This window comes from Lutra lutra, chromosome 16 (genome assembly GCF_902655055.1).
Source record: "Lutra lutra chromosome 16, mLutLut1.2, whole genome shotgun sequence".
NCBI classification, from domain to species: domain Eukaryota; kingdom Metazoa; phylum Chordata; class Mammalia; order Carnivora; family Mustelidae; genus Lutra; species Lutra lutra.
In genome coordinates, this window is record NC_062293.1 from 57,880,788 (window position 1) to 57,904,302 (window position 23,515).

At 47.0% G+C, this 23,515-nt stretch overlaps 1 protein-coding gene across 4 annotated transcripts in view; it reads left to right on the top strand.

Moving 5' to 3' along the window:
• The window catches only part of PIK3R5 (phosphoinositide-3-kinase regulatory subunit 5), a 63,736-nt gene that overhangs the window by 22,844 nt on the left and 17,377 nt on the right, over positions 1-23,515 (top strand). For 2 of the 4 annotated variants that reach the window (XM_047708038.1, XM_047708035.1), the window contains exons 2-5: positions 17,973-18,088; positions 19,945-20,045; positions 22,568-22,636; positions 23,353-23,491. In XM_047708038.1, coding sequence (XP_047563994.1) covers positions 17,986-18,088; positions 19,945-20,045; positions 22,568-22,636; positions 23,353-23,491 — 412 coding nt within the window. In that variant the 5' untranslated portion in view covers positions 17,973-17,985. Of the gene's footprint in view, positions 1-15,820; positions 16,047-17,480; positions 17,589-17,972; positions 18,089-19,944; positions 20,046-22,567; positions 22,637-23,352; positions 23,492-23,515 lie in introns of those variants that run through there. The other 2 variants (XM_047708036.1, XM_047708037.1) reach the window with 2 other exon arrangements.

A 23,515-nucleotide genomic window follows, 5' to 3' on the forward strand; every position in this document is an offset into this window, starting at 1 on the left:
TGTGTTCAATTCCAAGATGCAAGTCATTTGTCACATACACATATCGTGAATATTTTCTCACAGTCTGTAGCCATTCTATAATTTGGTCATTTCCAAAATGTTATATAAATTGAATCAGACCGTAGATAGTTTGGGGGGATTAGCTTTCAATTCAGCGTAATCCTCTGGAGATTCATGGTGTGTGGGGTATATATCGATAATTATTTCCTTTTTACTGCTGAGTAGTATTCCATGGTACAGCTGTACCATAGTTTGTTAAACTCTTCACCCACTCAAGGACATCTGGGTTGTTTTCAATTTGGGGCTATTATGAATAAAGCTGCTATAAACATTCATGTATAGGGTTTTTGGGTGAACTTAACCTTTCATTTCTCTGAGATAAATGCCCAGGGGTACAACTGCTGGCAATTCCAATGTATGTATTTCATGCTACAAATTTCCCTCTTAGACAGCTTTAGCTGTGTCCCATAACCTTTGATATGTTAGATATTCCTTTTCATTCTGTTTTCTGCATTTTGGGATTTCCCTTGAGGCTTTCTCTCTGAACCATGGATTTTCCAGATGTGTGTTTAGTTTCTAAGTGTTTGGGGATTGTCCTGTTATCTTATCTTTCTGTTTGCTTTCTGGTTTGATTCTGTTGTAGCCAGAGAACACACTCTGTATGATTTCAGTTCTCTTACATTTGTCGAGGTTGGTTTTATGGCCCAGGATATGGTCTGTCTCGGTATATGGCTCATGGGTACTTGAAAAAATGTGTGTTTTGCTGTCATTGGGTGGGGTGTTCTGTAAGTTTTGACTAGATCCTGTTGATTGATGGTGTGACTTAGTTCTTACATGTCCTTGCTGATTTTCTATATAGCTGCTCTCTTTGTTGTTGAGGGAAGGCAGTTGATGTCTCCAGCTATAATTATGAGTATGTTTAGTTCTCCTTACCGTTTTATCAATTTTTACTTCATGTAGTTTGCAATGTCATTGTTTAAGGAAACACATTTAGGATTGCTGTGTCTTTTCAGTGGCTTAACCTTTTTGTCATTCTATAATGTCACTGTCTGTCTCTGGTAATTTTCTTTGCTTTGAAGTGTACTTTTTCTGATATTAATATAACCATTCCTTTTTTTTTTTTTTTTTAGTAATGTTTACATGGTATGTTCTTGCCCACTTATGACTTTCAATCTGCCAATAACATTACATTTATGAGTTTATTACAGACAGCAAGCCATTGTGTCACATTTTGCAATCCACTACTGATCTCTGTCTTTTAATTGATATATTTAGCCCATTTAAATTTAATGTAATTATTGATATGTTAGAGCTTAATTCTGCTACTTAATTATTTGTTTTCTGGGTTCTTTTTTTTTTTTTTTTTTTTTTTTTTTTTTTGGTCTGTTTTTGTTGTTTTTCCTTGGTTTTTTCCCTCTGCCTTCTTCTGGATTACTTGAACAACATTTAGAATTCATTTTGACTTATCCATAATGTTTTTGTGTGTATCTCTTTGTATAGCTTTTTTAGTTTCTGCTCTACCTATTACATTTTATGCACATATAGTCACAGTTGAATGATGTCATCACTTTACCATTCTAATGGAGTGTAGAAGCTTTACTTCCCTTTAGGCCCCTTGACCTTTTCTCATTTATAATATAATAGTCTCAAGTATTTACTCTGCATATACTTATACCACATCAGATGGTGTTAACATTTTTGATTCAACCGTCAAATATAATTTAGAAAACAGGAGGAGAAGGAAAGCCTATTGTATATATCTGCCTATTTGCTTGCCATATTCTTTCTTCATTCCTGATGTTTCAAGACACTTTTTTTTTAAAATTAAATCATGCTCTTTCTGTTTAGAGAATTTCTGTCAGCCATTCTTTAGGGTAGCTATGCTGCTGACAAATTCCCTTAGTTTTCTTCATCTAAGATTGTCTTAATTTCTTTTTCATTCCTGAAAGGCATTTTTTCTGGATGTAGGATTCAGGGCTGGCTGCTTATTAAGCACTTGAAAAATGTTGTTCCATTCCTTTTGGCTTTCATGACTTCTGATGAGAAATCCACTGTCATTTGAATTGTTTTCCCTCTAAGAGAAGGTGATATTCCTCTCTTGCTGCTTTCAAGATTTTTTCCCCTTGTCCTGATTTTTCAGAAGTTTGACTCTGATATATCTTGGTGTGTATTTCTTGGCTTTATCCTGTCTAAGGTTCCCATAACTTCTTGAATCTGTAGTTTTATGTATTTTGCCAAATTTGCAAGTTTTCAGCCACTATTTCTTTGAGTACTTTTCCAGCTTTGCCCTCTGCCACTCGGACTGGGACGATACGCATGTTAGACCTTTTGTTAGAGCCCCACAGGTCCCCGAGGCTCTGTTCATTTTCCCTAGTTGGTTTTCTCCCTGTTCAGCTTGGGTAACTTTGTTTTTCTGGATTCAAGTTCACTGATTCTTTCCTCAGTCCCCACCACCTGCTGTGGAGCCCGTCCTCTGAGGATTTTATTTCAAGTTATTGTATGTTTTGGTTCTAGAATTTCCATAGCTTTGCATTCCTATCTTCTGTTTCTTTTCTGAATGTTCTTAGTTTTTCTTTGTTTATAATTGCCCATTGAATTTTTTATTGAAAAATTTTTTGAAAAAATTCAAAATTTTCAAATTTCAAAATTCAAAAAATTTTGAAAAAATTCCATTTTAATGAAGCTGCTTTAAAAGCTTTGCCAGATAATTTAACATTTGTGATTTGGCATGTACTGATTGTCTTTTTATTTTTTTGCTTAATTTATAATTAATTTTATTTAATTTAATTTTAATTTTAATTAATATATAATCATTATATATATCATAGTATATATAATAATTAATTATATTAATTATCATTATATAATTTATTATATAATATAATTATAATATATAATATATTATAATATAATTATTATATATTATATATTATATAATTATAATATTATATAATATAATTATATATTATATAATTATAATATTATATATTATATAATTATATATAATTATATTATATATATATTATATTATATATATTATAATTATATAATATATAATATATTATAATTATATTATAATATATTATATATTATAATTATATTATATATTATATAATATATATTAATTATATTATTATAATTAATATAATTTATTAATTTATAATTCCTTTCATTTCATTCCTTGTCCTTGGTGTGACAGGTTATTTTCCACTGAGACCTGGCATGTGGGGTATTATAAGAGTTAAGAGGCTCGGGTCTTATTTACACCCCTGTTTTAGCTGGCTTCCTCTAACACTAACACTTCCCTGAAGAGAGAGGATACTGCCTCATCACTACCAGGGGAGGGTAGAAGTCCAGCTCCCATTCTCAGCTTCTGTTGACAAGAAGGAGGCACTCCTGATTCCTGATGGGGAGGGGGGAGTGGGACCTGTGGCTTCCAACTAGGCTTCCACTGATGCTGATGCTGCCCTGCCTGGGAGGCAGAAGGGTGTCTCATTACTGCTCCATCAACACCATGGGGTAGAGGAAGTAACCTCATCATCACTGGGCAGCAGTGAAAGTCCTGGATCTCACTAGGCTTCTTCTGACATCGCCCTAGTCAGGGGTTGGGGGTGGGGGGACTCTCGACGGTCTGGTGGGGCTCAAAGTCCAGGATCCCTGGTGGTCCTCGCTGACACCATAGTGTGGTAAGGGGCTCGTTACTGGCGGGAAGGATGAAAGGCTTGGCTTTCTGAGACACCACTCATGGTTGGGGGAGGAGGGGTCAGACAGCTCATTAGAGCCCTGTCAGAGCAAAGTTCAGTACCCACTCCAGCCCCCCAGTTGGTCTTTGCTAGTAGAGATGGTGCCATAGTTCTTTCTGCAGTGTTTGGCTGGAGTAACGCAGTTATTATCTACAAGTTTTGTGTCTTGCTAGGCTGCCTCTTTGCTGAGCCTTCGGCTGGAAAGACCAGGCTTTTCTTGGGGCTTTTTCTGTCTGTACCCATTGGTGTCTCCAGGTTGTTGGCTCCTTGGGTCCAAGTCTAGGATATATGAGGTAAAAAAGAAATCCTTTTCCACCATGTTCGCCACTATGTCCCCTTTATGTTTTCTCTTTCCTTTGTATGTTAGTTTTGTATATAATGTCCAGGACTTATACTGTACTTTGCAGGAGGAATAGGGGCAAGTACGTCTTCTTCACTTTGCCAGACCATTGTCGACTTTTCACATACTTAACACCTGTTTTTTGTGTGATCAAAAAGTAATGTGTAAAGTATATGTTATTATAAAAATGTTTTTACAGGGCGCCTGGGTTGTTCAGTCAGTAGGGCATCTGCCTTCAGCTCGGGTCGTGATCCTGGGGTCCTGGGATCGAGCCCCACATCGAGCTTCCTGCTCAGCGGGGAGCCTGCTTCTCCCTTTCCCTCTGCCTGCTGCTCCCCCTGCTTGTGATCTCTGTCAAATGAATAAATAAAATATTTTAAAAAAATGTTTTTACATAAGGTAAAAATGGTATCTAATCTTGCCTCTCCGACTCAGATTAACACTTGGCAGTTAACCCTATATAATTTTTTAGATGTAAAGATTTTTTATGTTTAAGGCATCTCTATGCCCAGCATGGGGCTTGAACTCACAACTCTGAGATCTAGAGTCTCATGCTCTACTGACTGAGCCAGCCAGGTGCCCCTTTTTAGATGTAGATATAGGACTTTAAAAAGACATAATTGGAAGCATCTTGGATCGTTTTGGTCACACTTAGCAGAAATGAACTTGGGCTAGGTAAATTAAAAAAAAAAAAACTTAGCAGAAGGATATCTGAGTATCTTATAAAACCCACCCAAGCAAGCTTCTCGAGGGAGTTGACTCTCCCTCACCTTCTTTTCTCTCCTCAGCCTATTCTCTTGGGTCTTTGAACCCCCCTACATATTCGTTCCAGGTCGCCCAAACCTCCATCCAAGTCCAGTGGTCACTTCTCTGTCCTCATGTTTTGGATGTTACAGCAGTAGTCCATTCTCCCTCCTTGCATCATTCTTGTTTTGAGGGTCTATGACATCATTGTCCCCTCTTTCTGCACGAAGCTCACCTTCTCATCATCCTCCCACTCATTCTTCACATGCCACCTCTTAACATTGGTTGCTCAAAATGTGATATAATGTGGACACAGTAGGACTCTTGTTTTCTCCTTCCAAATTGTCCTCACCCCAAACTTCCCCATGTCATCCAGTGCAACCCACCAATCTTCATGAACAGAGGGGACAGAGGCAGCCAACCATCTGGAAAGGGGGCATATCCACTCGGGGGCCAAACTTTAAATTAGCCATGATGCCAGCCCCGCCCACCTCCCATAGAGATTGTGGCCAGAACTGAAACCTGGATTTCCCAGATCCATTTCCATCTGATTTAGACACAATGCCCAAACCATACCAAGTGTCGGTCTTCAATGTGGACTGTGAGTTTTTCTATGTCGTTGTGAGTGTATTTAGTGAGACTGGCGAAAGACTGCCTCAGCGTCCGCTGCCCGAACATCAGTGAATAGCCCCTCAGAGTCCCAGGGAGTTCTAGACTGGGCTCTCTGGGACTCTCGAAATCAGTGTCTGTTTTGTAAAAAGTTGTAAAAACCACACCTGGCCAAGTATCAGGACGAGTTTCTGATTTCAGTTCCGTCCACAAACCTTGACGATTTCTTTTCTTGCTGGAGGAGTTTCTCTTGCACCACTAAACCGTATTCATGAATGGGCTGGACAGGGGGGACGCGAGAGATTTTTTACTTAAATAATTGGCAAGAGTTTAAAGAGAGGGAGGAGAAGGAGGCTGACAGAGATGTGTGTGTCGGTGTCTGAGATCAGGCACCTGTTGTTGGAAGGATGGAGAGAAGACGGGGGTGCTAGTGGTTCTCACTCTGGGATGGAGGGAAAATGTGGTGGAGGGATGGGGCAGAATAATGGCTGAAACCAGTCTGAGCTGGATCTATTCTGATGGCAAAGCGTCTGGATGTCAGAAGGCTCCATACAATCTTCCTTGCCCCAAACTATGAAATAGTCATTCTGTCTTACAAACTGGCAACGAACCTGGCAAGCACGAGTAGCCTGTGATGAACGCAACTCATCCTGACAACCACCATCTTTGGCTGCTTCCAGAAAAATCAGAAAGCTGCCTGTATATGTGTAATTGGCCTTTCTCGAGCTTTTACATTTATTTATCGATCGCTTTGTTACCGTGCAAGCCTTTGCTGGCAAACAGGACAGGCTCTGTGTTTGAAAGGCAGTTGGATTAAAATAGCCTCCCATGCCAAGTACTCAGGGGTTAGCCTGGGAGTTTTTAACCTTGGCAAGTTCCTGTAATCCTTGTCTCATTCCCCATCTTGGCGGTAATTTCAGTCTGCTCGTCTTGTGTTCCCCTTTATTGCACAGGGACGCCAAGTTGCCAGGGCATGCCGAGAAAGGCCAGGCATCATTTGCCAGCTGAGAGAGCCCTCTATGCCTCACTCCTCTCATCTGTAAAATGGGGACAAGAAAGTGTGTACCTCCTATGAATTCAGTGAATTAATTCGTAGAAAGAACCTAGAACAGTGCCTGGCACATAGTAACCCCTCAGTTAGCATGAGCTGCTATTATTCTAAGTATAATAGCAAAGGCAGCATCTGGGGCGTCTGGGTTAAAGCCTCTGCCTTCGGCTCAGGTCATGATCTCAGGGTCCTGGGATCGAGCCCCACATCGGGCTCTCTTCTCAGCAGGGAGCCTGTTTCCCTCCCTCTCTCTCTCTCTCTCTGCCTACTTGTGATCTCTCTCTGTCAAATAAATAAATAAAATCTTTAAAAAAAAAAGAAGCTAAAGCATTTTTTAAACATTTTAAAAAAATAGCAAAGGCAGCATGGAGCATCCTGTTCTCTTCTCCTCTTCTTGGGAATCTTCCCGATGATTCCCTGGGTAGGAGGGAGTCAGACAGAACTGGGTTCACGTGGCTCAAATCTTCCTGCCCATGTCGCGTGCTAGTTGTGTGACCTGGGGAGAGTCACACAGCCACCAGGACGCTCCTGATCCTTGGATGTTCAGGGTTTTGCAAGGTTGCTCAGAAGGAACAAGGTCATGGGCTTCAAGCCCTAAGCGGTCTCTGGTATAGAGTCAGCTGAATGGACATGAGTGTCTTTCTCCTTCCCTTCCCTCCTCTTATTTCCTGTTGGTCTTAACCACAACACTGGTCTTCCCAAGCAGCCTGGCACCCTTCTCTCGGTAAAGAAGGGCATGAGCAAAGGTGAGAAGTAAGCGAAGGCTTATCTCTGTTTCCTTGGCGGCTCTCCCTTTGCGTGCCCGTCTGCTTCACCTTCCTGTTCCCCGCACCCCCTCCAACCATCACTGCTTCCCTTTTCCCATTTCCCTCCTTTCGTGGCCCTGCAGTCCTTCTGATGTCCACTGTCTACTTTCACTGCTGTCTGGGACGCATCTGTGAGCTAAAGATCCCTCCATATAGCTTGCGTTTTGAAGAGTCAGCGAGGCCAGAGGAAGTGAGCCATCCTAACCCAGTGGGGAATGAATCACTGGCCATGAGAATTGGGGCAATTTGTGTGCAGGATGTCTTTGCTGGAAGCCTCGAATTATAACACAGAGGCACAACCCCATACTCAGCCCTCTGAGTGTCTAGCAAACAGCAGGGATCATTTCCTATGAACACGGCCCAGGAAGGAACGTGGGCTTTGAGAGTCAGGCCAACTTTGGATGTGCTTCCAGCTCGGCTCATGGGAACGGGGACCCCAAGAACTTGGGCAAATATGTGGCTGACTTTCCCTGAGCTGCAGGAATTGTGGGCAACTCTCATTCTGTCGTGGGCTGATGACGGTCATTTAACTAGGCAAGCCAGTGAAAATGCCCCTCATGGTATCTGACACAGAACAGCCTCTTGGAATAGCCAGCCTGCCTGCCTGCCCACCCTTCCTTCCATCCTTCCTGTTCTCTAGACTGAAACTTACAGAGAATTGACATTCCTATGTAACATTGCAAAGGCGTCAATTAATTATTTGTTGTTTCCCCTTCTAAGTTGTGGTAGAACATGCATGACGTGAAATTTACCACCTCGGGACACCTGGGTGGTTCCATCCGTTGAGCGTCTGCCTTCGGCTCAGGTCATGATCCCAGGGTTCTGGGATTGAGCCCCACATGGGGGTCTCTGCTCAGCAGAGAGTCTGCGTCTCCCTCTCCCTCTGCTCCTCCCCTCTGCTCGAGCTCTCTCACTCTCCCTCTGTGTCAACTAAATAAATAAAAATCTTTTTAAAAAAAGATTTAAAAAAAGATTTTTATTTATTTAGTTGACACAGAGAGAAATCACAAGCAGTCAGAGAGGCAGGCAGAGAGAGAGGGAGAGGCAGACTCCCCGCTAAGCAGAGAGCCTGATTCGGGGCTTGATCCCAGGACCCTAAGATCATGACCTGAGCTGAAGGCAGTGGCTTAACCCACTATGCCTCTGAGGTGCCCCTAAATAAATAAAAATCTTTAAAAAATAAAATAAATAAAATAAAATTTACCATCTTCATGTTGGTAAGTGTATATAGATCAGTGGTGCGAAGCACATTCATTTCATTGTATAAAACTAAAACTCTGCGCCCGTGTCCCCTCCCCCAGCCCCTGACAACCACCATTCAGCTCCGTCTCTGTGAATCTCATTGCTCTGGGTGCCTCCTAGATGGGGAATTGTACAGTATTTTTCTCTTCGTGACTGACTTATTTTTCTCAGCACAGTGTCCTCAAGGTTCCTCCGTGTTGGAGCATGTGACAGGATTTCCTTCCTTTTTAAGGCTGCAGAATATCCCATTTCGGTATATGCCGTATTTTGCGTATCCATTCACCTGTGTTCGTGGACATGGGGTTTCTCCTGTTGTTTGGCTCTTGTGAATAATGATGCCATAACGCAGATTTACAGGGTCCATTCACGTCCCAGCAGTTGGCCCTTTTGGATATACTCCGTAGTGGAATTGCTGGATCATGTGATCATTCTATTTTTAATTTTGGGGGAAATCACCAGCACCATTCCATATTCGGCAGAGCACGAGGCTTCCCATTTCTCCTCACCCTCACTAACTCTTCTTTTTGTTCTGTTTTGTTTATGGTAGTCACCTGAATGGGCGCAAAGTGGTATCTCATTGTGGTTTTGGGTTCTTTTTTTTTTTTTTTTAAGATTTTTTTGTTAATTTGGGAGAGGGAGGGAGAGCACACATGAACAGCGGGGAGGGGCAGAGGGAGAGGGAGAAGCAGTCACCCCTCACACCCCACCCCTCCAGCCAAGCAGTGAGCCTGGGGTATGTGGGGCTTGATATCAGGACCTGAGCTGAAGGCAGACACTTAAACGCTTAACCGACTGAAACACCCAGGCGTCTCTCTCTCCTTGTGGTTTTGATTTGCATTTCCCTATCGGTGAGTGATGTTAGCATCTTCTCGTGTACCCTTCAGCCATCTGGATGTCTTCTTTAGAGCCCTGTTTAGTCAAGTCTCTTGTCCATTTTTTTAATGGTTGTTTGTTGTTGTTGCTGTTCTTGAGTTGTAGGAATTCTTTATATATTCTGGATATTGGCTCCTTGTCAGATAGATGATTTACAAATATTTTCTCCCATTCTGTAGGTTTACCTCTTCACTCTCTGACTGTGATGCGCAGTTTTCGATTTTGATGGAGATCCACTTTATCTGTCTTTATTTTGTTGCTTTTTGGTGTCATAGCCAAGAAATCACGGGCAAATCCAGGGTGAGGAAGCCTCTCTGTTATGTCTTCTGAGAGTTTTATCACTGACACTCTACATTGAGGCTCTGATCCATTTTGATTCAATTATTTGATACCGAGTGTTCCCAGCTCATAATAATGTATGTATTTCCATTTATTTGCCTTCTTTTGTGTCCCTCAAAAGCTTTATTTCATTAAAACTGTGCCTATCCTTTTTTTTTTTTAAGATTTTATTTATTTATTTGACAGACAGAGATCACAAGTAGGCAGAGAGGCAGGCAGAGAGGGGGAGGAGGAAGCAGGCTCCCTGCTGAGCAGAGAGTCCAGTGTGGGGGCTCAATCCCAGGACCCTGGGATCATGACCTGAGCTGAAGGCAGAGGCTTTAACCCACTGAGCCACCCAGGCACCCCAAAATCTTGCCTATTCTTAAAGTTTACTTTCTCTTCATATTTTTCTTGGTTTTTTTTTTCCTAATGCAATTTCTGGTTTTTATTCATATAATGAAGCAATAGTTGATTTCTGTCTTGTACCAAATTTCTGTATTTGTAGCAAACCACTTTACCTACCTCTCTTTGTGATAACCATGCCTTTGGTTGATTATTTTGGGTTCCTAGAAACATTCTGAAGGTGAAAAAATGATGAATTACACCAACGCTTTAATCGGCCAAGGTAGAATTCATTGTGAGCCTCAATGAATGAAATGGCTTGTGACATAGAAACACCCAGAAACTACCTCACCCACACACTCATCGCGAAGTTACTCAGAAGGCTCCAGCGGAGCAAGAAATGAATCAAAACAAGGAACTCATAATGAGGGGTGACATAGCATAAAAACAAACAAACAAAAATAAACAGCAAGAAATGAAATAAATCTGTATTAAAGCTGCTGCCTTCTCCCCAATGAAACACTGCCATTTTCCTAGTTACTACATCTATCGTGAATGTCAACAAGAATTATTTAAAGAATTGTGATGTAGTGTAAAAATATTTAATACAAATCCAATCCAGATCTGCATATTTTTAAATGTAATTTTACAACATTTAGAATAAGAGAGGGGCTAAAATTGCAGGTTCAGAAACAATTCCTTAAAAACCGTATAGAAATTCTAGACCCAGCTCTCGGCTAGTAAGATTTTAAATCTTGATTAAAATGATCTTGTCAGAAAACCTAAATTCACAAAGCTGACACATGAAGGAGTTGAATACTTATGCGATAATGTGAAAAGAAAATTTTTTAAGATTTTATTTATTTATTTGACAGACAGAGATCACAAGCAGGCAGAGAGGCAGGCAGGGAGAGAGGAGGAGGCAGGCTTCCTGCTGAGCAGAGAGCCTGACACAGGGCTCGATCCCAGGACCCTGAGATCATGACCTGAGCTGAAGGCAGAGGCTTAACAACTGAGCCACCCAGACACCCCATGAAAAGAAATTTTAAAAAGGATTCTAGAAATAACCTTGAGGAGAAGAGCCGAGGTCACACTGATGGATGGCAGAGGTTGACTCCCACCTAAGCAGGAGGGTGCCATGGCTCCCCTGGGTTCTAGGCTCAGATTCTAATGATAGATTTGCCACTTTGTAATCTGAGCAAGGCCCTTCTCTGCTTAGAACCTCCATTTTCCTCTCTGTAGAATGGGAGAAATGCACTAACTGGTCTCCGGGATGCCTTCCTACTCAAATAGTCTAGTACATGCGTGTCTTTGAAAAATAGAAGGCATCCCTTCTCAAGCCTGACTGCAGCGGAATCAACCAGAGAGTGTTTTATTTCCTGGGCCAGTCTCAAAGCTCTCTGGAATTGGGCCATAGAATTGTTTATGCCCAGAAAGCACGCTGATAGCTAATAGCATTTACTGAATGCTTGTAAAAAGCCAGGCACAAATTTTCCACTAATTTATATTCTGGTTTCTCCTCAGATGATGTAAGTGATTCTCCTTTTACTAAACACGTTCTATCAACTCATTGTGTTCAACCCGAACCCTAGTAGATCCCAAGAACACACCTTGGAACAGGCATGCCCTGTCCTTTTAGGCAATGGTCTCAAATGAAGACCGGTCTTTGACTTTTTATGGTAACATTTGGTCATAGGTGTCATGAACGTGCTCCAAAATATACTAACTACTGATTTCTAGATTGCCATCAAAATGGAAACAGTTTAAGTAGTCTCACAGGGAGCCCTCGGAGACCCTCCAAGAACCTGAGAGATTCTCTATCCCAGTCGAGGAACCCTGGGTTAGGGGGGAAGCCGCTAGCCCTGCGTTGGCCCACCCACCAGTAATTAGGAACTGTGACCACACATGAAGTGGGAACTTGAAACAGGGTAATGAAGGACAGCAAGGCACTGAATAACCAACTGGAGGTATGTTAGGAGGATATGTAAGCCTATGGAAAGGGTCTTAGAACTATGGAGCCCAACCAACCAGCTTCCCTGAATGCTAACAACTCACGTAACTTGGTATAGTCAGGAAATGATCGTTGGTACAACACTGCTCACTAGACTGTGGACGTTATTTGGATTTTAGCCATCTTCTCCCCACCCAATGTCTCCTTTTAGTTCTAGAGTCCCATCCAGGATCCCACATTGTGTCTCCTCAAGTTCTTCCAATCTATGGCAGTTTCTTGAAATTCCTTTACCTTTATGACCTTGACATTCTGGCGAGAACTGCTCAGTTATGTTATAGGATGTCTTCTCATGACTCCGTCGTGATTATGCATGTTTTTGGTAAGAATCCGGCAGAAGTGACATCATGTCCCTCTCAGTGCATCCTATCAGGGGAGATAGGATCTTGACATATCTTATTGTTGGTAATATTAACTTGGATCATGAGGTTAAGGTGGTGCTGGGTTTCTCCACTGTGAATTTATTATTTTTCCCTTGTAATCAATTAATTTCTTAGAGGAAATACTCTGAGACTATGCAGGTATGCTGTCCCCTCTGAGATTTTCATCCACGGATTCTAACAATCATATTGAGGACGGTTACTACTGTGGCATTTGCCTAATGGTGGTTTTGTATTTTTCTCCTTCTCGCCACATTTATTGATTGGTATTCTTTTGTAACAAAGATCTGTTCCTTCTCCTCCATTTATTCCTTTATTCAACTGTTTAGAACATTAGTGTATACTCATTTTGTAGAGTATTTATTTCATTCTACAAATTATAATCCAGCACTTTCATTATTTATTTTGTTGTTAAAATTGTCCTGGCTTTAGCCATTGGAAGCTCTTTCGAGCTGGCTCCCCTGTCCTCGGACACTCCCATCCCTTTTCAAGGAATGACTTATTTTCTGACACTGTAAGATGTTCCTGGTTCATCTTATATATTTCCTGCCCCAGTCCTGGACTCAGCCATTCCTCTAAGGAACCCTGGTTCCTGTGAGTGGAGAATGGTATTTAGAAACCAAGACCTGGGCACTAGGTGTGCTCATTGCTACTGGGATGTCATTTCCTGGCTCTTTCTGCACAGCCAGAAAATAGATGCATGCATTTTAACACAAGCATACACACATCCTTTTCACTTCTGTATGTATCTCTGTGTAAATACATTCAAAATCCATGAGTTCATGCTGATTTCCCCAAGCCCTGCCTAACCGGGTTGGTTCATTCTAGATTTCTTTTCCCTACTCTCCTACTCCTTATTTGTTACTTCTTTCTCCTACAGTGAGAAGCTGGCTCTCGTAATCTATGATACATTTACTTGTTTGCTTAGTCATAGCACACACATAAAGAGGTCTCCAGATTTTAAACACACATCCCTATGGCAAACAAGTTTAATAATTACAAAATGATGTTGGTGTGTAGTTCTTTTTGTCTTTAGTCTTATAGTAGCCAGTCGAAATGCTATTTTCCAAAGTTCCTCTGTTTAATTCTTTCTTCCCCCGTCCCTTTCAGTGTGGTTATGTTACTCATTTACAATGCATTTGGGTCCATTCGTTTTGTAGATTTTTGTCCCCCTGTCTGCTGCAATCCCAGTTGACCTGAGTTATTTTTTTTAATTTGGGGTATGTAAAACCTTGCTGTAGTTCTAAGAGTCAAAGGGATACATAGAAATTGCCCCAAAGAAGTGTTGCCCTTCCTCCTCCCCAGCTCATTCTCCTATCCTTCTCACTCCTTTCTTACCCCAGTATCTTTAGTTTCGAGTGTATCCTTCCTGCTTTGATGGTGAGAAATTTTAAAATTAGGTCACAGAAGAGATTCTGCCTTGAACAGTCATGGGGAGAAGAGTGGGGCCAGAGAAGGGAGGTCAAACCACAGGGGCAGAGGGAAGAGTGATGCGGGATGGATGTGGGGAGGGTCCGTGCAGGACCACATACCTTGGTGCCTTTCTTATTCCCACCTGTGGAACTAAGGCTTCAAAGCATGGGCCCTGGAATATTCCAGAACAGCAGGGGAACTGTGTGGGTGCCGGCCAGAGCCTGGAGGTACTTATTTCTCCTGCTATGAGATGTAGGCCCTGTGCCTCTGCCATTCCACAGTGTTTGAGAAATCCTCCAAGAAAAAAAGCCCCAGTGGGGGCTGCCCCAGGAGAGTCGGACCTAGGCAGACCTTCCACTAGTCCTGCACATTTGGGAAGATGACCCTGTCTTGCATCATGAGGTCAGGGGAACATGTGAAGAGGAGGTCTCCCTCTGTGCCCTCTGGGCTCACCCCTCCCCAACTCCAGGCTTCCCTGTTCTGCTCAGGGTCCCCACTAAGGACTCACCCTTACTGGCTTGGAAGAGGAACTTGGAGATGGGGGCAAGCCTGGCTGCCGACTGTTTCAACATGACCCCACCACGGGTGAGGGCCATTCCCATTCCTGGCAGCGGCTAGAATTTCACAATAGATGCTTCTCTTACCAAGGTGCCCAGGGAAGCCAGGCCTTGCCTGGAGATCTCTGAAAAAAGGCATCATCCTTGGGGAGGGAGGGAGTACCACCTTCTTTCCCCTTCCTCTCCACCCCAAAGCCAGTAGGGTTCTGCTGACAAGTCACAAGAAACGGCTGATGACTGACTCATCAAACGGAAATGAGGGTGCCAAAGGACCAGGTGGTGAGCCACGATGCTCTGGGTTAACCCTCAGGGCAGCTCAGCTGAGGGTCCCCCCACCTCGTCCCGGTCAGGCTCCCACCTGCCTGGGCTCCCAGGGCCGAGTGCCTTGGGCAAGTCTGCCTCTCAGAGCAGCTGAGGGAAAACTCTAGATGGTGTCAGGATGCCAGGGGGAGTTGGCATGCCGGGAGCTGTGCCCTGTGCCCTGGAGATCCCTGCCCCATCCCTGGAGAAGGCCTTGATCATCTTCAGTGAACCGCTGGGGACACTGAGGCCAGGAGATGGGAGTCTCGGGGGCCTGGTGAAGGGAAGGAGTGTGGGCCAGCAGGCGTTGGAGGAGTGCTGTGAAGGCTGCTCAGAGCAGCCCCAGGACACTGTGTCCTGACCCCCTCAGGACAGGGGTGCAGCAGAGGCAGTGTTGGCTGAAAACGTTGATTTGCATCTTATGTTCACAATGGGACGCAATAGGGCAGGATGACTAATGTCTGCCTCGTGACACCCGGGTGTCCCTTGCCGCAGGGACTGGGCGGAGGGGACTCTAAACCCAGTCAGTGTGGTTCAGCCCTAGGTCCAGACTAGAGATGGTCTGGTTCAGCGGGTACTGAGCTTCTGTCAGTCCTGATCCCCTTGCTGGAGGGTGGGCAGCTGGTGTAGACAGACATGGACATGGGGGGCTCAAGATTCCTTGTAGCTGGGGAGGTAGGTCTCTTAAAGCAAGACCATGTTACAGCTAATTGAGTCTTCGTTTTGGGGGGTGTGAACATGAGTTGATTTTCTTTTTCTTCTGGTAACTGGCATCTTGACTATGCTGAGAGCGCCCTGTAGCAGTCAGGACCAGGCCCCCTGTATTCATATCCCGGCTTTGCCACCTCTTTGCTGTGTGACCTTGGGCAAGTCGTGTAACTTCTCTGTGCCACAGATGACCCATCTCTCCATCCGCCTCCCCAGGGGTGATCCCCCCATCAGCCTCTTACTGCTAACTTTCCTTTCCGCTGCCTCCAGGGTCAACTACCAACAAAACAGCCCGGGTCCAGCTTTTGTGGCTAGACCCCACCCCTCACCCTCCCCACAAGGACCTCTCACATCTCCTTACCCGCCCTCCCTGCTTTCCCCCTCAGCCCTGCTGTGACTCACAGGGAGCCCGAAGCCAGTGTGCTTCCCAAGCAGTCATGGGACAACAAAATGGCAGCCCCCCCCTACCTGGCAGGTGTCTGGTCTGAAGAAGGGATTCTCTTAAAGACAAACCCCACCCCCACCCCCGCCCTTGGCTTTGGGAGAGAGAGGAGAGCCCTCTGGAATGCTTGACAGCATGTCTTCCCAGTCTTCTTGTATTTGTGGACGCGGGTAGGTGGCTGTGCCCCTTCTGGACGGACCCCTCCCATTGAGGTACCCTGGGGTGACTGCCCCCCTCCCCGCTGCTGGCTCACCGTGACTCTTTAGAACATGAGCAGGTGGGTCACTGAGCACGTTTTGTCCCCTGAGTTGGGTCTTGGCCACAGTCGGGGAGCATGGAAGGAGTCCTCGATACGGTTGTCTGCTTACACCCCAGCCGGCTCTCCCAGCCAGGCGCCCACCTGCGGGCTGCTCCGTCCCCTCCCTGGGGCTCGGCTTCCCCTTCTGCGAAATGAAGGACTTGAGGTAGGGGCGGGCGGTGGGGGGCAGCCTCTGAGCTCCCTCCAAGAACCCACCCTGGGGCTCTTGGGGAAAAACCAGCCTGGGGGGGCAGAGGGTCTTCTGATGCCATGTGAGCCATCCATGCCCCAGAGTCATCCTTCTCAAGGTGCCTGAGCTCCCAGCTCCTACAACGCATACCAGGAGCCCTGAGTCTGGGGAGGACTAAGCTGGAGAGGGTCCTGTCCTGGGGTTCCACTGTAGGCAGAAGGCTGTGGCCTCGTCACTAGGGTCCGTTCCCAGGACGCACGCCCATGCCAGGCGCGCCCGAGGCCCCAAAGCCTGCACCCTGCACCGTCTGGCTCAGTGGCAGCGGACTCATTGCCTGGGCTGCCCAGGGAGGAATCAGGGACATTGGAAGGGCCCAGGGACATCCTTGGGCTGCCGGTGCTGCTCATGGAAACAGCCAGCATGCACAGTCCTGAATCCCCTGTGAGAGGTTTTCTCGAGCTCAGTCTGCCACCTCAGCAGCCGGGAGGTGGGGGGCCTGGCCCTCTGTTCCGGGGTCTCAGTCCTTGGCAGGCTCGCCCCTGCACCCAGACTTTTGCACATGCTGCCTCTTTTTTCTGGAATGTTCTTCCTCTCGCTTCTCTCCTCGCTTCCTTGTCCAGCTTCGTGGCCTCTTCAGGGAGGCTTCCCCGATGACCTAGCACGGGCTCCCCATCTGGCCCGCCCCTGGCGCCATCTGTCTTCACGGCATCTACCTTCTGCAATGACCTCTTTCTTGGTCCATTAAGCGGTCCAGTGTCTGTGTCTGATGCCAAGGAGCATGGCCCAGTGGGGACCTTGCTGATGTGGGGAGATGCTGGACAGCTCACAGAGGGCCCATGTGTCCCCGGTCAGGTGTGCGGTTCCTCCTGGGCTGGGGAAGTGGGAGGATTTGCCTACGTGGGGCCCCCACGAGCCAAGGGTTCCAGTCACGCAGCTGGGTCCCCGTTTGGATTTCGCAGTTTTGCATGTCATTTGCATGGCCCAGCTCTGAGCTCAGTGCTTCTGCTTGTGGTTTCCTGGTCCGTCCCCAGTTCCACCGAGCTGGACCGTGGCCTCCTCGGCTCATCGCCAGGACCCGGCCTGAGGGGCCAGCAACAGGGTCCTCTCAGAAGGGGTGAATGCGCGAGAGTGGGAGGGCGCCAAAGCCTGTGGCGGGATGGCTTTCGTGGCCTGAGAGTGCACTGGGTTCATCCGCTGTGGCATTTTTGCCAACAGTCCTCTGGTGTCGGTGCCTTGTTAAGCCCATTTTACAGAAAAGGAAACTGAGGTTCGGCAGCCTTCCCCCTGCCCATCCCTGGGGCCTGGGGGGGTGGGGCACAGGAAAAGCCCCCTCCCTGCATGATTCTGATTTTTCTCCAGGAGTCCTCTTGCCCACTGGGGTGTGGCTCCTCCCGGGCACTCATGGGGACACTTGCCACTGCCAGGTGGGGCAGGAAGGCCCCCATCCACCTCGCAGCCTGCATCGCCGAGCCATTGAGCCACAGCGACTGTAACCCCCGCCACCCCAGGCTGTGCTCTCGGCGAGGCTGAGGGGGCTCCGCGCCGCTGGTCCACGTGCTTCTCCAGCCTGTGGCTCTCCTGGCTGACGGGTGTCTGTCCCCTGTGTAGGCGATGACTCAGGATGCAGCCAGGGGCCACGACGTGCACGGAGGACCGCATCCAGCATGCCCTGGACCGCTGCCTGCATGGGCTCAGCCTCAGCCGCTGCTCCACCTCCTGGTCAGGTAGGTCCGGTGGGGGGAAGCAGGGAGGGTAGAGGGGGCTGGTGGGGCCCAAGAAAGCCCCGGGGGGGGGGGCGGTGTGTGTGACAGTGTGCCCTGGAGTGCTTACAGAAGCTGGCGGGTTCTGGTTCTAGAGCCAGACCTCCTGTGAGCTGGTGCGTGGTACAGCACCTGATGGAGAGTAGCCCCTCAGAACGTGGCAGTCTGTCTGTCTTCCCCCGACGTCTTCCTCCTCCTCCTCCTCCTCCTCCTCAGGGCTATCTTGCTTTCTTCACATGCACCAGAAACACAGGTCCTGGAAGAAGCTATCCGTCCTGCTTAGAAGAACCACAGCTGCTGATTCCAAAAGAACCGCTCGGAATTCATAGATGACTCACCCCAGAATTCTGTTGCGTTGGTTTCTGGTTCCTTCCAGAGCCCCATCTCCTTTCTGCCCGCAGGACAAGGGGGAATCTCAGCCGAGCTTCAGCGAGCAGGAAGCTTCCACGTCACATGTTTCCCAGAACCCAGGAACGGGCTTATCTGCAGGCAGGGGTGATTGTATCTCTGAAGACTGGCGCCTACTTGTGATCATTTCTTGTGCTTCTAAGAGTGTTCATATCCCATACCCCACTTGCCTCTCTGACTACCCCATGAGATAGGTAGCCACTGCTCCTTGAACATACCCGGTTCCTTCCCTGGTTCCTTCCTACCTCAGGACCTTTGTACTTGCTGCCTGGAACTCTTCCCTCGGAACGGCACGTAGGTGGCTCCTTCTCATCCAGGCCTCAGACTAAGTGTCACCTCCTCTGAAAGGTTTTCCTTGGTCTTTGGAATTGCACAGATCTAGACTAAAGCTGTCTCTCACTGGCTGCTGTCACGCGAATGGGTTAACCATTCAGGACCCCACCTGCCTCGCCCATAATGGGAGAGTGGCGGCCACAGGAGCCTCTTCCTGAAGCGGGGAGGGGAGACTCAGGGGGACAGAGTCCATGTATGCAAGAGCCTAGCACCTTATCGGCACACAGTAGGGGTCAGTCAGTGGCCCTTTGCTGCCTACGGTCTGGATGGTACCTAAGTGTAGACAGTGAAGTTGGTGTGGGGGGGGCATCATTACGTAAAAGAAGACAAAAGTATCTGACTTTGGCCAATTTTACAAAACCCCGTGTCTGCATGAAAACGCTGTGAGGGTCTCCCCAAACTTGGAAGGAGCCCAAGCTCCTGAAGGTGCCCACAGCACAAGCTCCCTGCAGCTCACAGCTGGCTCCCCTCGCCTCCCCCCGCTGCACTGGCCTCCACCATGTGCACACGCACACATGCACACAGGCCTCCGTGTGCATCCCGCTAACTTCCAGGGGTTTACCCTTGCTGCCAGCGGAGAAACAGAGCCCAGCACAATAAGGAAGTCTGGGGAAGTTACACAAGGACAGAAGCGCCCACTCTGGCTTTCAAAAGCTACACGGATGTAGCATCCCCCTTCCTGGCCCCCCCGCCGGGCAGTCCCAGGGTGGGCTCTCTCTCTCGGAGACTTGGTCTTGCTTTGGGACGGAGCTTTCCATGACTCTTCTCCTCCTCTTTCCAGAACTTTCTGCCTCTGCCCTTCTTCCCTGGACCTTGCAGGTTCTGGCAGCCCCTGTAGGGGCCAGAGCCACAGAATCGTGGCCTCTCAAGGGGACCCCAGCCCGCCTCTGTGTCTCGTGAGCCCCGCTCTCTGCAAGACCGCAGGCGCTCATCTCAATGAGGCACGATGGTGTTGGCTATTGATCCATGGTCTTCTCAGACCGTCCCTTTATCCAGGAGGGCCCCCGTGCAGCCCCCCAGGGATTCCTGCTGCTCTCCGGACCTGACCCGAACTCCCACCTCTCTCTCTGCCTTTGCAGCTGGCCTGTGTCTCAACTGCTGGAGCCTGCAGGAGCTGGTCAGCAGGGACCCGGGTCACTTCCTCATCCTCCTGGAGCAGATCCTGCAGAAAACCCGAGAGGTAGGCGCCGGTCGGGGGTCAAAGACGCGAGGGAAAGGTCCCCACGGAGTGCCCGTTCTGGGGTGTGCTTGGCCCAGTGTGGGGGCTTGGCAAAGGGCACTGGGAACCCCTGACTTTTCCGTTCCAGCAGTGGTTGGGGATTGAACGTTTCTAGGAGGGGCTTGTGGTCCTTTCAGTAAGAGAATGAGGATTCCTAAAATTCAGGAGCCCGGATTCTGAGTTTAAGCTGCTTCTATTTTTTTTTTTTTTTTTTTTTTTTTAGGAAGAGAGAGCAAATACAAGCGGCTTAGGGGCAGAGGGAGAGGCAGAGAGGCAGAAAGAGAATCTTGGGCAGGCTCCTCGCCCAGCACAGAGCCGACTCAGGGCTCGATCTCACGCCCCTGAGATCACGACCTGAGCCCGGTTCAACAGTCAGATGCTCCACTGACTGAATCCCCAGGCGCCCCCCACTTTCAGCTGCTTCCTAAGACAGACATTTCTTGCAAGTTTGGGTATTGACTAGAGAGGAGGGAGGAAGTTCTCCCGAATTCCTTTCCTTGGAAAGAGCCAGGAAAGTAGACACAGAAGAGAAAACCTATTAAACAGTGAGAACATATGAAGAGGCTTTTCCGACTAAGAAGAAGGGCGTGTTTCAGGCTCAGCTGGGCTGGGCTTCCAGAACAGCTGGGGATCTGTAAAGAGGGTGCTAGCTCTTCTATAAAGAATTATCTCCTTAAGTGTTTTTTCTTTCTTTCTTTTTTTTTTTTTAAACATGTGACTTTTTCAGCTGTCCCTGGACTGTCTTGGTTTATCAAAATACCCAAGGCCCCAGTTCTGGTACCACCATTTACGAGGTGCTGTTAGACTCCAACCACAAGCAGGCCAACTCAGAAGAGATAAACTGCCTTTGGGGTGTTTCGTTTATAAACACAATTCTCTGCAGCCGTGTAGCAATAGGGGAGGGTTTGTAGGAGGGACCAAGGAGCGGGTGTATCAGGCACATGGTTCAGGGTAAAGAGAAGAATTCTCAGTTTGAGCCCACGGAGTGCAGCACAGAGGGTGGGCCTTTCTCTGCATCTCTGCTGCCCACGTGTTCCAGAAGGGGCCGACACCTTTAGCATGTTGACCGAAGGACTCTAAATCCCGTGCAAATGTATGGTGGCGAGTGGGTCAAAGAATGAGCTGAGGAGTACGTAAACCTTGGAAACAAACATGGAAAGAATGTTGCCTCAGTTACAATAAAATAAATGCAAATTAAAACCATAATGAGACAGTCTTTGCCTAGCAAATCAGCAAAAAAAAATTACAATGAGGAATGCACGGAAGGGTTAGAGTGAAACCCGTGCTTTCGTATGTACGGCATATTAAAATTGGCACAGTCCTTCTGGAGAGTAACTTGGCAGGGTGCTTTGAAGGTCAGAAATATGTTTATAGACTTTGATCCGTTGATCCCACTTCTTGAACTTGAACCTAGAGAAGTAATCCAAATTGTGGGAAAAAGTCATGTGCACAAAGTAACATGCATTGCAAAAGGATTTAAAACAGCAGGAAGATAATCTCAAAGGTCCAAAATGATGCTAATAAATGACAGAGATCTAGCAGAAGAAATACTACGCAGGTAATAAAAAGATGGGCATTATCCAAAGGTATAAACAAATTTTAATGTATAAAAAATGCATCAGTAAGATTTATTTAACGGCTTACTGAAAATTGACTAAAATTCAGAGTGCGTTTCCAAGTGCATACCACACAGCAGATGGGATTCTAAGTGCATTAAAGATTTACATTTAAGAAAACGAAGCTTCAGAGGAAAGAAGAAAAAGTGTATATGAATATTTACACGATGCTTGCATGCCAAAGCAAAAATCCATAAGGGAAGAAAAAACAAACACTTCTAACATTGGGACATCAGGGAAAAAAAATCTATAAATTTAAAGCTATGCAATAGGGGTTCCTGGGTGGCTCAGTGGGTTGAGCATCTGCCTTTGGCTCAGGTCATGATCCCAGGGTCTTGGGATCGAGTCCCGTGTCGGGCTCCATGCTCAGGGGAGAGCCTGCTTCTCCCTCTCCCCTCTGCTTGCACTCTCTCTCTTGCTATCTTTCTCTCTCTAGTAAATAAGTAAGATCTTAAAAAAAAAAAAGAACAAATTTGAAAAAATACAATAAATAAAACGGAAATGCATAACGAGGAGCAGGGCGGGTAAAGGTGGTCTTAGAGATGATGTAGCAAAACAAATTCATTTATAAATAATAATAGGTTAAAAATGAGTAAAAATATACACACACTGATTTACATGTCTGCAGAGGAAAATACAGAGAAAAAAATGGTGTTAGGAGAACTCATTGCGACATGAGTGGCGATTGCATTTGGAGGGGAGATATTGTGAGTGCTTTTTTTTTTAAACTTGTATTTCCCAAATTATTGCCTTGTGTTTACGTTACTTTTCCCGTAAGAAAGGAAGTAAGAAAGGACAGAACGAGAAAACACCGCTCTGTTCTGCACCTGTGATGAACCTCACGCTCTCCTCCTGTCCCATCCGCAGGTCCAAGAGAAGGGCACTTATGACCTTCTTGCGCCCTTGGCCCTTCTATTCTACTCCACTGTCCTCTGCGTAAGTTCCAGTGCGGCAGGCTGGGGGAGACGGGAGAGGCTGGGGAGGGATGGTCTCACTCCTCCAGAGATAAGCTGGGACCTTGAAACAGGTGTCAGCCGTCTGATGGCTTTCCGGGGGGGCCACCATGAGAGGCCTCAGGGCTCTGTGCGGATGCCGTGGTGCCTGGCACAGCCGGGCTCCCGTGGGGGCCTGTCATCCACGGCCCATTCACGAGCCATGACACGGATCCTGCTGAGAGGTTTCCGGTCCACCCCGTTCTGTACCCCCAGAGTTGGTTCCCCCGGGGTGAGGATCCCGTCTTCCCTAGACTGGTGGCATCGAACGACCACACACATGTGGGATCCCATCCACTTCCAAGCATAAACCTTTGCCTCAAGTGGGGATATGCAAATACAGGTGGTTCAGGCCCTGAAGACCATTCCCCAAATGACCAGGAGCAGTGGCAACATTAGGCTGACCCCCCAGGTGACAGCTTTACAGAGAGGCACTCTCACGTGTTGGGTCTTATGTGGGGTGAAAGCGTGGCCCCCGGGTGCCATCTGGCCCATGTGTAACTTCCTCCCTGCAGATAACTTCCGGTTCTTTCTGCCCCTGTCTCGGGACATACTGTTGCCGGGAACAGAGTGCCTTCTGTGGAACATTCCAGAAAGGAGCAGGGTCTGTTGTGGAGTATCAGGCAGCTCTCTCTCACCCAGACCTCTCTCTCCATCCAGACGCCACACTTCCCACCTGATTCAGATCTCCTTCTGAAAGCAGCCAGGACCTACCACCGCTTCCTGACCTGGCCTGTTCCCTACTGCAGCATCTCCCGGGAGCTGCTCACCTTCATCGATGCTGAGCTCAAGGCCCCGGGTGAGTGCTGGCGTGGCAGGCGTG